General features: G+C 37.3%; 4 protein-coding genes across 4 annotated transcripts; 2 read left to right on the top strand and 2 right to left on the bottom strand.

Moving 5' to 3' along the window:
- The first annotated feature begins 95 nt into the window (after nucleotides 1–95).
- On the top strand, nucleotides 96–2,282 carry LOC123880958 (UPF0545 protein C22orf39 homolog). Its single transcript, XM_045929404.1, has 3 exons — nucleotides 96–518; nucleotides 1,033–1,197; nucleotides 1,573–2,282. The coding sequence occupies exons 1-3, from the start codon at nucleotides 393–395 to the stop codon at nucleotides 1,795–1,797; spliced, it is 516 nt and encodes a 171-aa protein (XP_045785360.1). The 5' UTR covers nucleotides 96–392; the 3' UTR covers nucleotides 1,798–2,282.
- Nucleotides 2,283–3,519: 1,237 nt separating this feature from the next.
- LOC123880942 (putative aldehyde dehydrogenase family 7 member A1 homolog) lies at nucleotides 3,520–10,140 on the top strand. Its single transcript, XM_045929383.1, has 8 exons — nucleotides 3,520–3,795; nucleotides 4,480–4,696; nucleotides 5,161–5,378; nucleotides 6,676–6,891; nucleotides 7,266–7,445; nucleotides 8,160–8,342; nucleotides 8,671–8,877; nucleotides 9,584–10,140. Exons 1-8 carry the CDS (start codon nucleotides 3,628–3,630, stop codon nucleotides 9,800–9,802), a joined length of 1,608 nt encoding a protein of 535 aa, XP_045785339.1. The 5' UTR covers nucleotides 3,520–3,627; the 3' UTR covers nucleotides 9,803–10,140.
- A 66-nt stretch (nucleotides 10,141–10,206) lies between these two features.
- On the bottom strand, nucleotides 10,207–13,146 carry LOC123880955 (rRNA N6-adenosine-methyltransferase METTL5). Its single transcript, XM_045929400.1, has 4 exons — nucleotides 13,012–13,146; nucleotides 12,377–12,591; nucleotides 11,891–12,031; nucleotides 10,207–11,176 (listed from the first exon to the last, which is right to left on the bottom strand). The coding sequence occupies exons 1-4, from the start codon at nucleotides 13,144–13,146 to the stop codon at nucleotides 11,023–11,025; spliced, it is 645 nt and encodes a 214-aa protein (XP_045785356.1). The 3' UTR covers nucleotides 10,207–11,022.
- On the bottom strand, nucleotides 13,108–14,870 carry LOC123880965 (SOSS complex subunit C homolog B). The gene is made up of 3 exons (XM_045929413.1): nucleotides 14,692–14,870; nucleotides 13,844–14,007; nucleotides 13,108–13,409 (listed from the first exon to the last, which is right to left on the bottom strand). The coding sequence occupies exons 1-3, from the start codon at nucleotides 14,720–14,722 to the stop codon at nucleotides 13,254–13,256; spliced, it is 351 nt and encodes a 116-aa protein (XP_045785369.1). The 5' UTR covers nucleotides 14,723–14,870; the 3' UTR covers nucleotides 13,108–13,253.
- Nucleotides 14,871–15,104: the final 234 nt, after the last annotated feature.

The raw sequence follows: 15,104 nt of genomic DNA, 5'->3' as shown, positions 1-15,104 counted from the left end.
TTTTTTCTCTCGTCTGGCTTTACAAAGATTAGCCAATGTCAAGTTTGTAGATATTATTGGTCTGTGATGGCTGACGTTGACAGTTGACAGTAAATTTGAAATTGGTTTGAATTTTGAAAGTTAACCTCAAAGGCAAAAGTTTTAACTTCTGAAAAACTTTCTATTTATTGTGTAAACCTTATATGATCCATGCTATTTATTAGATATTAGTGATTCAATTTAGGTTTACGTAGCTAGCAATTAATTAAGTTTTCATGCAAAACTGTAATTTTTGTCCGAATTCCTAATGAAATAGATTATGTAATTTCTACGTAATTTAAACACATTTTTATTAAAAAATATAAATGACTTGTGTATGACGATTAAAGATATAAGCAGCGAACATTTTAATTATGGCTGATGGAAGCAGTAAAAAAGCTGAAGTAAGCAATAAATCAGCCAAAGTGTCTGAGAACAATGAAACTGTTTCTAACACTGATGAACAACCTCAATCGAAGGAACCGGAGGACAAATGGCTGGTTAGTGTCTAAAACTAGTGTGAATAGTGGCCTTGCATCTTGTGCAGAATCTTCAGTCTATATAATAACACCAGAATTCTTGATAACTTCGTGTTATTTTTCCACTCACAATTATTATTATCTACAACTATTACTTTTCTTTTTATTTCTAGTGAGATACCTTCATCTCCCTTTTTTCTTCACTGTGAGCAGTATTTTTCAGAAGTATTTGCTAATAATTCACCATTGCTTAGATTCCAAGTGTAAGGTATAGCATGTTTATGTTTCTAGAATAGATTAGTCCTCTACACACACTGCTGCCCACATTCTTCTATCATTTGGAATAACAGGATTTTTTATTTAAATATCTGTGTCTACATGAAAAACCTTCAAATCTGCAAAAGTATAGGTATAATAACTCACTTTTAAAATTCATTAAAACGAAGTTTTTTCAAGCTAAGTGTGAAATAAACTAAATGAATTAATCCACAACTGTAGTAGCCTTCCTAAATATAATAATCATGTCTGTTCCCAGATAAGAGACTGTGAGATATATAAAGATGAATATGATGAGTGCACAAGTTTTAGAGCAAGATTCCACCAGTACTTCATTTATGGAGAAACCTTAGACTGCAACCAATGGAAGAAAGATTACAATAACTGCTGTAAATGGACTGACGATGGAGATGTTAAAGCTGCAGTGAGTCAATATTATATTTTGATTTACCACTAAATGATTTTCGCAACTTGTCCATGAGATCTTTTGGAATTCTGAAGGACCTCTTTAATTTTCTGAAATGAAAAGTAGAATACAATCTCTAGTAGAATACCATTTCTAGAATACAAGCTATCCCTGTACCTAATTTCATCAATGTCAATTAAATGCATAGGTAGTGAACAGTTTACAGTTTTATTTTTAAAGTACTTGAGGTTTTTCTTTTGTATTTGCAGATTTTAAAATACCAACATTTTGCAAAAAAATGTAACTCAAGCATGATTTATTTTATGGTATTGCATGTGAATATTTTGTGTTAATATTCTATCCTATATAATTACAATGTTCATGTGATTTCAGGAAGCTATAATAAAAAGCGAGAGAATTCGTAGGCTTGAAAGGTTAAGGGGGCATTATCAAAACGATGTCTGGACAAAGAGAGAGGCACCACCGTCTGATTGGGACAAACCCTTACCAGAGTGGATGGTGAAGAGAGATGAGAACACATACCTAGCATATAAGGCAAAGGAAATGAGAGAAGGCAAGGAAGAAGAGAGTGAGAAGAGCTTTTGTTCTATTATGTAGCAAATGTTATATTTTTGTTGGAACCAAATGTTACCTCATATGTGATTTTGTTGCTAAGGGAGGCCAAAATAATAATCATGAACGATGATCAAGCTATTGGGGGCCAACTAGATAAGTCTCTCAGAATGAGAAGGGTTTGGCTAATAGTCCACCACACTGGCCAAGTGCAGATTGGCAGACATACCTTCATACTTATTAAATATTTGTATATGAAATTTTTTGTCTGGGGTGCAAAGTTTTAACCTAAAGTACATACATACATACATACAATGTATTGCTAACCATGTGTATAACTGGAATATTTTTTGACCACATCAGTTTAGTATTTGTTTGTCCTCCTTGAGTAATAAAATAATTGTAGCATAAACAATTGTATGTTTATGTCATTAGAAATGAATTTTTAATGAAATGTGATGTTATTTACTGCCAGTTGTGTACACAGCTCATGTAGATAGTTAGATAAATATAAGTAGTACAGAATTAAACATCTTATTTATTTAGTCAACTGATAATATTAATGTTTGCAGTTCAGTGAACAGCAGATAGTCTATTTATAATAAACATATTTGTGAATGAAACCCTAAATTTTATTTATGGGGATATCTGTATTGATTTCATAATATGAAATCGATGTATGAAATCCCATATCTCATTAGTAACAATGTTAAATACTGTGTAAGTATACAATTGCTAATTTTGCAGCAAAGCCTGATAAATTATTTTCGATCAAAAAATCAGCTGAATTTGGAAAACAGTATTTTAGTTCGTTAGTACAATAATATATTATTAGTAGGTAATATAGTAGAACCCTATTTACGTTAATAACAAATATTTCCCGGGAGTTATAAATAATGCTCGATGCCTGTAACATATATATGTTGGTCTCATTGCAGAAAATAAAATAATCACTTAAGTCTTTTCCGAATTTTAATGGCAAGAACAATGGCTAATTAAGTTAGGCACTGTTCTTTACTAACGAAAATAGGTAGGTGCACAAAAAAATTCAACAAGATAATGCTGGTAGAATTTATTGATTTATCATACTTATATACATGTAACCAAATACATATATATAGCAACAATAGTCGATACCGTGACCCAGCGTGAGTTATCAACAAAACGAACGATAATGGCGACTTAATTGTTCATATTGTTCACAAATAGAAATATTTTTGTGAGAGAGCTCGTGGGAAATTTTGAGGAGGTGCTTGATAAAAACTGATTGTTTGTAATGTGGTTTTTCTGCATTAAAAGACTTGATAGATGAACTGTCGCTTCACGAATTTAAGGTGGAAAACGGGAACTAGCAAGACTTAACCAACATACAGAAGATTGTCATCATACAGAAGAATAACCTTACAAACGCTTAGACTGAGGTCTGTGGAACATACTTTGCTCAAACATAAATTATTATAGTTAAAAATAATGCTCTCGTTTTAACAGTGTCTTAAGTCTGAGCAAAGTCAAAGTAAGCTCTAGAGCTCACGCTTAGACTTTTTGATTTTGACACCTAAACTCATCTTCATGTAGTTACTTTGGCATACAGTTGTAACCTGGATATAACAAAACGGAATACGGAGGAGATTCAAAGTATGTTAAAACCTCCGCTCCATCATGCCAAAATAAATAAAGCATAGTAAGAGTTATCAAGAAAAATATCTCAGCCCCATTCTACTATGCGCCCTGCGGGCATTGAGCCACTTAGCTTTTTTCAAGCAACTTCCCAAAAGTTACCACTATCTCTCGGACCATTGGAATTTATCTGTTTGTTCGTCGGTCTTGACGTCTTGTATCACTTTCGCAAATAGTTGATTAGCGCTCGTTGCACCGATGAGCCGCGTTCTGTGCCGTAGTGTTATAGCTCTGCGTTTGAGGTTGCCAATGGCTAGGCACGCGTCTTATCTCGTCGACGACCCCAAATACTCCTTCTTGAAGGATCTGGGCTTGGATAAGAAGAATGTGGGAGTGTTCAATGGAAAATGGGAAGCTAATGGCCAGGTAAGTTACGTTTGAAGTATTCAATCTATTTATTTATTTTAATTCTTGCTCTTTATAGGGTAGGAACTTACTCTCTTAAGTACCTACCTACTATACCTACTTAAAATCAATATAAGCTCGTAAAACACGTGGATCGAAAAATTTGAAATTAATGTGTAATATTTTATTATATTATTCTCTAGAATCTAGATAATCTAGAGTATATCCGAAGAAAACAAGATTAGACAAACTTTCTTCGATAAGAAAAAATCAGGTCTAAAAACTTGCAATCGTTTATTATGGCGATTCCTGCAAGGGACTTTGAAGACAACGCCATCAAACGCCATAGAGTAGGATGTACATACGGCAGACGACGCGACGGTAGAGTATAAAAATGGTCTGCTTAATTGGTTTGGTAGATATAAATGCACTGCATACCCAATTATTTAAAATAGGTATGTTTATCTATACCTTTTTGACTACCTACCACCTAACTGCAAATAAAGTACTACTCATACCTAAAAATAGTTCTAATGGATTTCAAATCTCTCCCTAACTTTCCCTCTCGCCCCTCCCTTATCTCAGTTATCTTTATCCCAATAAAGATTGCCAGTGACCTTAAAAGGCGACCTTATGCTGCAATACAACGATTACCGACAAAGTTCGATAACCTCTTTTTTTTTTCCATATGTGCGTATTTTTTAGCTAATACAATCCTACAGTCCAGCGAATGGCAAAGTGATAGCAGAAGTACAGTCTGCGAATACAGCTGACTATGAACTATGCGCGAAGGCTGCTCAAGAAGCTTGGCACGCGTGGGCGGAGTTACCCATCCCTGCTAGAGGGGAGATCGTCAGGCAGATCGGCGATGCTCTGAGGGAGAAGTTACAACCGCTCGGGCAGCTGGTCTCGCTGGAAATGGGTAAATATCTATCCATGTTATTTGAACTCTGATTTTTAGGGTACAGCAAAAGGAAAAACGGAACCCTTATAGGATCACTTTGTTGTATAACTGTCTGTAAGGGGTACTTCCTGTTGTAAATTGGTAGGTAGGTAGGTCTTATAGCACAAGTAAAGTAAAAAATTCGAAAACCGTGAATATGTAGTTACATCTCAAAAAAATAATTAATTGTGTTTATGAACAAATAATTAGTATTTTCAATTTTCAAAGTAAAATTGTAACTACATAATATACCATGTGGGGTATCATATGAAAGGGCTTTGCCTGTGCATTCTAAAACAGTTTTTTTTTTTTGCATAATAGGTACTGATTTATCTATCTACGTGCGCGAGTCTGACTCGCACTTGCGCGGTTTTTCTGACAGACAATTTCTCATAACGTGCAGCTTAATTTTGTAAGTTCTAACATCAACTTTTGTTGTCTAGGTAAAATCCTCCCGGAAGCAATAGGTGAGGTGGTAGAGTACATCCACGTGTGCGACTTGGCCGTGGGTCTGTCGCGTACGCTGCCGGGCACGATCTTCCCTTCCGAGCGGCCGGGACACGTGCTCATAGAGAAGTGGAACCCTCTCGGCTTGATTGGCATCATCTCGGCGTTCAACTTTCCCGTTGCTGTTTATGGATGGAACAGTGCTATAGCTATGGTATGTTTCTATACGTGCTACTTTTTTGTTGTCAATGTCGCTGCGATTGTTTGGACACTTGTTACAGATGGCGGAATAAGTCAGTATTCACCATTTTCCCTAAAAATGACTGAACCGATTTTGATGTGCTCTTTTTTGCATTAGATACATCAATTATTACTATCGGAGCAAGTTTTTACATAAGTCTTGCAAATAAGTGTAGGCTACCAGGAGGGCAATGCACTGGTTTTTTTTAAATTATTTATTCACTTGCCGTGATAATTTTTTTTTTTCTTTAAATCTGGCTTTACTCTGATTAGCCAATGTCAAGTTTGTGATATTTTCAAGTTATTGAATTTATACAAGTATGGACTCCGTCTGCGCCAGCGCCCGCCGACATACGCGCGGCGCCCCTTTAGAACGCTTCCCAGTCAATTCCACCACCAAAAATCACCAACTAACACAAAAACCAGCCACTCTTAACAAAAAAAAAACACCCCAAACAAGCACAGCACACGCGCCAGCAAACGCCATCACAGACAAAGTCCTGCCGTGATAATACGTACAACTTCAGAAACTTAGTGCTTCCGGATCTTAAATTTTTCAGAAGCAATAGTTCGTCAAGAATGGAAAATAGTAGGATACCTATAGCAGAAAATAGTCCAGTACAATAAGCAATTTGCAGTCTCGGAAAAAAAATTGCCGCCTTTTTTACCAGTCTATGGGAAAAAGGAAGGGTTATGATTTTAGCAGCTGTCTATGTATGTATTTAAATTTAGAATTTGGCAAGGAATTTATAGAAAAATAGATGAATGATATTAAAAACCTGATAATTTAATTTTTTTCACAAGATATTTACACACCTTTATCTAGTCCGAGGCGTGGATTATATAAATTAGATAATAATGTACTTTGATAAATAGTTACTTACCTCCTCGGCCCAAGTAGATAAAAATCATTTGATAAAAAGGCGGTAGGCTAATAACAACAACCAAACCTAAAGATAAGAGTAATGGTCAACAAACTAGACGTTTCTAGTAATTATTTAGGTATCACTAAAATCTGATGATAATTACCATACCTACCTATTTTATTTTTTATTTTATTTTATTTTATCTAGGGAACTACCTTCGCTAAAAATTATGCCAAGTTGTCTAGATTGGGAATCGATGCCTTCGGTACTTTTCTTGCAAACTTTTTTACACATTAGTGTGACCCACAGAATTATAAATATCTGGTGTGATCCCTCCAATTTCGCACAGAATTCGCCTCAATTTGACTGAAGCTTGTATCTACAAAACCGTACATTATTTCGCAGGTATGCGGTGACGTCAGTATATGGAAGCCTTCGGACACCACGCCGCTCACAGCTGTGGCGGTCACCAAAATTGTAGAGAGCGTCCTCACGAAGAACAACATCCCTGGCGCGGTGGCCGCTCTTTGCGTTGGCGGCAGAGATGTAGGACAAACCCTCGTCCAGGACCATAGGGTCAAACTAGTGTCCTTTACCGGTAGCACGGCTGTAGGTCAACAGGTAAATATTGATGCCGGTTTCGCTGAAACTAAACTAAGACAGGTCTGAATTAGTGCCATCCATTTTACAAAGTTCCTGACAAAAGGACAGTATGATTTTTAGTTCTATTATTTTGGTGGCTGTTGGTCACCAGGTAATTTTTTTGTGGTTCCTCAAAAGGAATATAGAAAATTATTAAATACATAATATACTGCGAAATGTACATTCTGTATTCTATGTAATGATAAAACTCTAGAAAATATAATACCAAGATATTTCTATATTCATTCGAGCTAGATTATAAACTACAATTTAGCAAAAATTCACAAGATTCATCATGCAGGGATTTCCCAAGGATAAAAGTGAGAGTTCAGAAGGTATTTAACAACTTTTAGGTGGGAGTGGAAGTACAGAGACGGTTCGGTCGTCACTTGCTGGAGCTGGGCGGCAACAACGCCATCATCGTGAACGCGGACGCCAACTTGGATCTTCTGCTGAACGCCGCGCTCTTTGCTTGCGCGGGGACCGCCGGTCAGCGGTGCACTACCACCAGGAGACTGCTCATACACGAAAAAGTAAGCCTTCATCAACCGATGGACATATACATACTTACAGGTGTCGGTTTCTCTGGTTCTTCTACGTATCTTTTCATTGATGACTTGATCACGTAGAGAAAGTCCGAGCGCAGCACTATCGTTCGCTGAGTGACAGCTTTCTTATAAGAATCATAATATAGTGAAACAACTCCCCATATTTACTCTACATGGCAACCTGTGAGATCAAAAGTACGGTCTGCCGTACTAAATGGTACTTTTGTTTAAAGACTCCTTTCTCAAAATGTATGCATAAGGGTGCGTTTCCACAGACGTGGAGCTGGGCGGAGTGGAGCGGACCGGACCATTAATTGGCCAATCACAGTGCTCCAAATCTCCACTCCGCATCAGTGGAAACTGTGTAAGTGGAGCCGAGCTGAGCGGACTTTCAAATAAAATATATACGCGGCCCCGAGCTGGACAGAACGGAGTCGAGCAGGCAGGTGCTGAGCGGAGAGTAGCGGGACGGTGCGACGCGGCGGATTGGCTAGATAACTGATTGGAACACGGCTCAATACAGCTCAGCTCCACTCCGCTTCAATGGAAACATTTGCCACTTTTCACTGCTCTTCTCCGCCCAGCTCCGCGTCAATGGAAACTCACCCTTATAGTAGCTAGCGATTGATCATGTCAACTGAGCGCGGTTTTTTAATTCCGTTTTAGCCTCTTACCCTAAATTAAATGTTGTTTCGCCAGGTGTTCAACGAAGTTGTCTCGAGGCTGAAGAAGGCGTACGCGGGTGTAGTGAGCAGGATCGGCGACCCATTGCTATCGGAGACTCTCATCGGACCTCTGCACACGGCGGCTGCTGTCGAAGCTTACAAGAAGACAGTCGCAGAGGCCGTCAAACAAGGAGGGACTATTGAGTTTGGAGGAAAGGTGAACTTATTATTTATACTACTTACTACTATTACTACTATTGTACTATTACTACTATAAGTACTATTGTAATTTTTCTTTTCTCAAAGAGCGTTTCTTAGGCTATTTATAGATATATTTTGCTCAGACTACTTTGAGTTAAAACGAGACAGAGTTAAGATTCTGACATAAATCTAATGTTGGAAAAATCAGACTTCGCACGGAATAAAAAAAACTAAGTATGCGTGGGCGAAGGCGGGCATCTAGTTCAATATAAAAGTAGCTACAATAAGTCTGACGTACTTTAACTTGACTGTGAAACGACTAACCGGAGTCTAAAACGTTGAAGGTAATGGATCGCGAAGGGTTCTTCGTGGAGCCGACGATCATCACGGGCCTGCCCCACGACTCGCCGCTCGTCAAGTCGGAATGCTTCGCGCCCATCGTCTACTGCATACAGATACCAGACTTGGACACCGGCATTCAGTACAACAATGAAGTCGAGCAGGGGCTGTCCTCTAGCGTTTTTACGGAGAACTTGAGTGATGTGTTCAAGGTTTGTTTTCGTTTTATTTGTATTTCGATATGCCATAACGTTTTATCATTTTTTCATGTTTTTCAGCAGATACTGAAAATACAAATGATGCGACGTCTCGGGGGTCATCTTGTGTCCGATTAAGATTTTTTAATCGCCAAAATAGTTAATTATTAACTGAGAGATAAATTTGACTTTCAAATCTACATTCCGCAGTAAATTTACCAAACAATTGAAACTTTTAAAAAAAGGTTTCCTAGTTAAATGCGCCTGTCTTCTAAAGCAGAGCGGAGAGCATTCAGTAGACCCATCAGATTAGACAGAAATCAATCAGAAAATCAAACCAATCTTTATTCTGATTGGTCTGTTAAACATGTCTCCGCTCCACTCCTGTTCAGTAGACGAGCACCACTAAGGGTCAAAACGTACGAGCGGTTAAATGACCGACGCGGTCAATATTACCTCGATGCATTTGGCAAGGTACTGCATGAATAAAAAAAGATTCCGACGAATTGTGAACCTCCTCCTTTTTTTCGAAGTCGGTTAATTAACGTATGCGCGCATTTGTGACAACTTTGGCGTACAATTTTATACGATAGATACGAAGTACCAATCCACCATGATTTATCGTACAAAATTGAAGGCCAAAGTGGTCGCCATTGGACTAACAGTCACTTAGCCACCCGTGCGTTTCGCTACAGCTAAATAAACTGTGATTTTGTTGTAGTGGATCGGTCCGCACGGCTCCGACTGCGGCATAGTCAATGTGAATATCCCGACCAATGGCGCGGAAGTGGGAGGCGCATTCGGCGGTGAGAAGGCCACGGGCGGCGGCCGAGAGTGTGGCTCCGACGCGTGGAAAGCGTACATGAGGCGATCCACTGTCACCATCAATTACTCCGGCACTATCAAACTGGCGCAGAACATTAAATTTGGCGACGAATAACTATATCCAAAGTCGACTACCCTCAATTTGTTAAGTTCTTTTAGATTTAAATATATCATTCAAAAACTTTTATTCATAGCTAACTTGAAGGTATTTGGTAGTTCTTTCAACTGGCCGTAGTTTGATGTGGTAGTGGGTGGAGAAGGCCACGGGCGGCGGCCGAGCGTGGCTCCGACGCGTGGAAAGCCTACATGAGGCGATCCACTGTCACCAACTACTCCGGCACTATCAAACTGGCGCACAACATTAAATTCGGCGATGAATAAAAATAACCTTAATACCCCAACTTTGTGGCCTACCCTCAATTTGTTATGTCTTTTTAGATTGAAATTTGTCATCCAATAGTTATTTGTAATGCAAGACGTACTTTAGTGAAGAAAGACTGATTGATTAAAAGAAATAAACATTAGATCATAATATTGTTTATTTATTATTTACATCATAAAATTTGGTTATTTTGTAACCTCATTGAATAAAAAATGTTTAAATAAAGAGTTGTTTTATTTTAAATATCAAGTAATTCCTTTCAAATAGAAAACATACAAATGCGTAACAGCCGAATCTGATTGTTAAAAGCATCTTATAGAATATAGATGATGCTCGCGACTTCGTCCGCGTGGATATAAGTCGTAGTTTTAAAAATCCCGTGAGAACTTTGATTTTTCTGGTATAAAAAGTAGCCTATGTCCTTCCCCAGGACGCAAGCTGTCTGTACCTTTGCTCAAAATCGGTTACTGGTTAAACAGATGAGTTTATGATACATTAAGTCCATGATACACTAATACAAGGAACCAAAAGCTTAATTTACTATAATCCGCTTAAACAAATCTGTTTGGAGCAACATTTGACATGCGCTATGCACCGCTTCCACAGCTAAATATGCCGTTGCAATTGTGCATTGTAAGATCCTCCTGAGGATGTTCCGGTGTCGGCGCGAAACGTGCGTTAAGTGTGTTTCGGCCTTCGGGGGATTTGTGTGGTGGTGGTGGTTATTGCTTGTTTAGTGGCTGGCTTTTCCTGCACGTTTAACAGTGGGAGGGCGGGCGGTGCATATCGCATGCTGCATATTGAAGCGTACAGATTTTTTTTTTCAGCGGATTACAGCAAATTAAGCTTTTGGTTCCTTGAATGTGAACTGCTTGCTATAAGGACAAAATGCCAAAATATATATAAAACGTAAAATCTTCTCAAGTGCCAGTAATTGGTTAAAGGTTAAAATCCTATAAGTCTGGATGATGTATCCTCCAGAGGTCCACGGCAATGTCTCTGGTCTGTTGTCTGTGGAACTTGTATGTGGCTGGTAAGTTATATCTGAGTTCAGCAATCACATTCCCTTTAGCACCCCATTCCTTTATTTTCTTCTGAATATGAGATCTAAAAAGAAAACATGATTATTAGTACTGCAGCAAAGATGAATCATTCCGGATTTTCATAAGTAATTACAACAATTTACTGTACAACCAAACAAAAATGGACTAACTACTTGTTTTATAAAACAAAGAGTTTAAAATGCATTTTTGGGTTGTTTTCCTTCCACAAATTTTTTGTTAGAAGTGCTGCTAGTACGTAGAAGTTTTTATAGATCTTGAAATCTTTTAGTATCGACAAAAAAAGCTCGCAAGTCGTACAATGGTATAAGATAGGAACTGAATCTATCAATATAAAAATAACTATATCTTTGTTTGTTTGTCCCTATACTAGCTATCCAATTGCGATGAAACTTTGTATAGTTGTTGTTGGGACTTGCGGAAAGCTTTCTGACATAGTAACATCAAATTAGAAAGGGTGGCGCGCGAATTGTTCATAGCAAGCGGTATCGCAACGAACGAGCAATTAGTCTATCTATAAAAAACACAAAAATGTTTCTGCCTATGTCCACTAATGACTTCGAAACCATCCCACTGATGTGCCCCAAACCATTTTTATTGGAATGGCAATATTGCGAAGATGGTTCCAATAAAAAAAGCTTTTTATTTTTATTAAAATCTAATTTTTTCAAGGATTAGAAGAAATCAATACTAACTATAGGCTATAGGTAGGTACATTTCAGATGAAAAAGAAAAGTAAAAGTACAAAATCAATAAGTACCTTGTTGATGATTTGTGCAGAGAATAAACACTATCAGCAGTGAGATCTAGGCCCATTTTGAGAAACTTCATATCTATTCCAGCATTGTTCTTTGTACCAAATGGGGGGTTCATTAGAACCGTGTCAAAGTAATTGTCCCATCTGAAAGGCATAATGCAATTTTTAATTTGGGTATTTTTTAATCTTAGAAAAATATTAGTTTCCGTTTATTTAAAACCAGTTTTTTGAAAAAGAGTATAATAGATTTTTGTCTTATCATATGTTCATAGTAATAAATAAATAAAAAATAAAGCTTTTAATCTATGACACTAACTACTTGGTACATTAAACATTCGAAAAAATGGCGGCCTCAAAACAGCTGTTCTGTTTGGTGGCGATTTTCGGCGGACGAGACATATGAACGTTAGTTACGACGGAAAAAGATAGGAATGTTACTCTCAAGCCACTCACGAAGTTTCACTAAAAAAAAAAGTAAATTAAATCAACCTGCAAACATTTGAGCTGAGGAAGTCACATTGCACTGCATCAATGTTGGTAACGCCGGTGTCTTCAAGGTTCTCCTGTAAGCCTGCTAGTGCACTGTCATCTATGTCCAAAGCTACTACTGAGCCAGCTCCCAACAGTGCTGCACCCAGAGACAGCATGCCAGTGCCGCAGCCGGCGTCTAGCACTAGCTTGTTTTCTAGCGATGCAAATTGGGTCTGAAACATTATATTGTATTATATAAATCAGTATATGTCAAAGTCATTTATTCAAATTGGGTACTATAATACACTTTCTGACTGTCATAATATGCATTTTCATAGCAATTAAATTAAAGACAATGATAAATTAAATTCTTAATAAAAGACAATGATGAAGCGCTTGCCTAAAACATGCCTAATCACTTTTGGAGATGCCTGTTTACTCTCGCCCTGAAGGGGTTTAGGTTATATGTGGCAGAAAACATTTGAACATTTCAGCATTTTCAATTATAAAATCATAGGATCTTTTAAAGCAATAATAAGCATCCAAAGTTTAAAAGGAACACAGCTTGTGTATTATACTCTTTTTGTGAGCACCTTGAACAAATACTAAAAGAAATAAGCAGTTACATACTTCTAAAATATTTATATTCTTACTTGTATAGTATAAAGTGCAACAGCAGCAATATGTGCAGGGGTCTCATACTGTTCCAATTCAACTCTAGGATCAGGAAATCCTGTCAGAGTCCCCAAATGCCCCTCCAAGGTCTTCAACTTAATGATTGCAGACATAAAGTAAGTGGGGAAGAGGCCAGATGTGAGTCTTAAGGCTTAGAGTCAGAACCCAGAGCCATAAAGCCAGTTAAAAAGTAGCAATTAAATCTGGCTGGTGATGATTATCACTTATTGTCAAATCTTGGTAGAACAGGCAGTATTTGGTTTCCAAATGATGAGTCTTGAGACACAAAGAAGCCACAAGATGTTGCGTTTGCGTGCTGCAGTGCAGCTCTGTGACTTGTGTTCACTATATTTGCTTCAGGAAGTTGTGGGAACCCCTGTAAAGTTAAAATAATTCAGTGTTAATATGGGATGGAATGCAAAATTTTGAGTGACAAGTTTAATAAGAGCTTTATTAATTGCCTGACACCAAAGTTGTATAAAAATGATAATCTATTTTTAAAATATGATTCACTATAAATAAGGACTGTTTATGCTTTACTTAGTTGAACTTGCTAAAATTGAATGCCAGCTGTTAATGCTTTTTAAAAACTAGTTTTACAAAATATATATAATTCAGGATCTAACAAACGAACGGTAACGAAAGTTTACAGGAGAGAAAAATCACATAACAAAGCATTACTAATAATTTATATGTGGCAAGTCTGTTGTTCTTTAGAAATACTTTTTGAAGATTCCCATGGTTTTTGGCAATGACTTAATTACTGTTAACCGCTTTTTAGAGGACAACAGAGTTGATATACAATTTTACCGCTGTAGCCGAGAGTGGTGGTATAGAGCACATAGGCAGCTGGCTGACGGGGCTGGGCTGGGTCAGTGAGATGGTGGTGGCGGTGAGTGGGGCCACAGCTCCCTGCTTCAACAGCATCTGCTTCTTCAGCTGCAATTCCTCCAATATTTTTCTATTTGTCAACTCTATACCGCAAAATGGATTTTTTTTATTAGAATAGAATATCCATAGGGAACCTTCAGTAATAAAGGTCAGTGAGCTTTTTTTTTAATCTGTGGTAATTTTAACTTTGAACAAAGACCAGGTGATTTTATTGAACCACTGGGTGTATTAGATTAGAATATTACTTATTATGGAAGTTTTTGTCATAAAATGAAATTTGACTATATATCTAGGCTATAGCCTATAGGCCTAGATGTACTTGCGGACATTACATAATATGTACTATGGATGAAGTTGGCAATATATGGGCAAAAGCTAGAGTTATTAATGACTTTCGTGCATGCAGTCAGATTGGTAATTAATTTAACACTGACAAACTTGTGAGTTCCCACTGGTTCAACTGATTAGTTCAACCGTTGAACTATGAGACTTTTTCGCCGTAGTTCAACTCTTAAAAGGATTTAAATGCAGTAGACCTACTGGGACTAAATAGTTGAACTCATGTAACTACTTGGTACTGTTGGGAATTCACGGAAGCTGGTCGGGCTGGTTCTTAATAGTGGTAAAAAACTTTTAAAATATAATTTAGCCAACATAAATGAATAGTACACCGTATACAAGGAAACAAGGCAATTACTTCATTTAAAATCTGCACCATACTACATTTTAATTTCATTTGAATCTGACGCCGAAAATAGGTTACTGACCTCTTTGTGCATTTGGTTGAGGAAACGCCATCTAATACAATCCGATTGTTTGAATTTAAAATCAATCATGCAATCCTTTTGCTTTAAAAACTTAATAATAAAATCTAAACTCGTAAAATTACAGAAATGCAATGCGATCCCAAAACCATAACATCCGCACCACAGATCACCGACCGGAAAAAAAAGAGAAAAACAACCAAAGAGTATGTCAGTAACCTCACTAACCACAGAATAATAATGTAATAACTCTCAGTGTCACTTGTCTTTTTTTTACTGGTATTACGGCTCTGTGCTCTAGCGCTTTTGAGCCTAATTTATCAACCAAAGTATGTACAAATTACAGTAAAAATAAAATGCATAAACCAGATATAATTGTATACAACCTTATATCCCACTTCGATTAAAAAATTAGA

Source organism: Maniola jurtina, chromosome 3, assembly GCF_905333055.1.
Source record: "Maniola jurtina chromosome 3, ilManJurt1.1, whole genome shotgun sequence".
NCBI lineage: Eukaryota > Metazoa > Arthropoda > Insecta > Lepidoptera > Nymphalidae > Maniola > Maniola jurtina.
This window is presented reverse-complemented; position numbering and strand designations above follow the sequence as displayed.